Source organism: Mandrillus leucophaeus, unplaced genomic scaffold, assembly GCF_000951045.1.
Source record: "Mandrillus leucophaeus isolate KB7577 unplaced genomic scaffold, Mleu.le_1.0 Scaffold55, whole genome shotgun sequence".
NCBI lineage: Eukaryota > Metazoa > Chordata > Mammalia > Primates > Cercopithecidae > Mandrillus > Mandrillus leucophaeus.
The window spans coordinates 3,973,079-3,974,424 of record NW_012105919.1 but is presented as its reverse complement, the minus strand read 5'-3'; the positions used below and the strand labels follow the sequence as shown (position 1 = coordinate 3,974,424).

The window sequence follows — 1,346 nt, the reverse complement described above, 5'->3', positions numbered from 1 at the left end:
ATTGCTTGAGCCCAGGAGACAGAGATTGCAGTGAGCCAATATCACACCACTGCACTCCAGCCTGGGTAACAGAGCAAGATCCTGCAACCACATGAATGAGTCTCTCAGACGTACTGTTGAGCAAAAGAAGGCAGACATAAAGTATGTACTGTATGATCCCACTTATATTGTTTAAAATCAAGCAAAACTAATCTGTGGTGGTGACAGATGTTAGAATAGGGGTTTGTTTGGGAGGATTACTGGGGAAACATTTGGCTTGAGGCACCTTCTGTGGTGCAGGAAATGTTCCCTATGTTGATTTGGGTGTTGCTGGTAAGATTGCAAAACATGCATTGAGTTGTACACTTAAGATTGTTGCACTTTACTGGATAGATAACTATCTCGATAAAAAGGAAATGAATGATAACCATATATAGACAGTTGGAAAATTACCTGTTGATGCCAGTGCTTTATCAAGAGGATCAAATCCTTTAGTTTTCTGGGACGGTTGTCAAAAAACTTCTGCTGGAGTTCGGTGAAGCAGACTGCAAACTCACCAGGACTGGCACTTGTCTTATCCAAGGATCTTTTGAGTTCTCGATAAATCCAGGGGCTGGGATTATCATTTAAGCCTGATGTGAAAGAGAAATTGGAACTTTGGTATTTATGTAACCTGGTCTCAGAGAGCCAGGGTTGCTCTACAATGAAAGTCAGTTATAGTTTAACAGCACACGATCCTTGTTTAATCAGTCAGAGGACTGGTACCTTTACATAAAATACAATAGGAAAGGGCAACTTGGCCCATTAGATAATAAAGTGTAGTCTAAAATGACTATAATGAAAACGGTATGGTGTTAACCCAAGACAAGATCAGCAGAACCTAATGGAGGGAGAAGAGATGGAATTATAAATGAGAAAGGGAATTCTCCAAATTAGTAGGGAACAAGTGGGTTCTTTAAAAAATTGTTGGTGTTGGCATAATTAGTATACATCTGGAAGAAAGGAAAGTTTATATTTTACATGCAATATATTCTGTCATTGAGTCCATCCAGTGAATATTTTACTTCAGAGTGTCAGGGTACAGGGACTTCGAGAAGGCAGGCAAGGTGGCAGCAGGGCCGTGGAGATCTGGGGACAGAGGCTGGTTTAATCAATGGGTTTTCATTCTTGCCAGCTGAACTCCACTGTTTATAAACACATTTATTTAGCCAGGCACGGTGGCTCATGCCTGTAATCCCAGCACTTTGGGAGGCTGAGGCAGGTGGATCACCAGGAGTTCGAGACCAGCCTGGCCAACATGATGAAATCCTAAAATTCAAAAATACAAAAATTAGCTGGGCGTGGTGGCACATGCCTGTAATCCCAGC

The 1,346-nt window shown here is 41.8% G+C and overlaps 1 protein-coding gene across 1 annotated transcript in view; it reads right to left on the bottom strand.

Moving 5' to 3' along the window:
- Positions 1 to 1,346, bottom strand: part of OAS2 (2'-5'-oligoadenylate synthetase 2, 69/71kDa) — a 38,948-nt gene that overhangs the window by 20,947 nt on the left and 16,655 nt on the right. Inside the window, exon 3 of the mRNA XM_011997912.1 lies at positions 433 to 611. Within this exon, the coding sequence (XP_011853302.1) occupies positions 433 to 611 (179 nt within the window). The remainder of the gene's footprint in view (positions 1 to 432; positions 612 to 1,346) is intronic.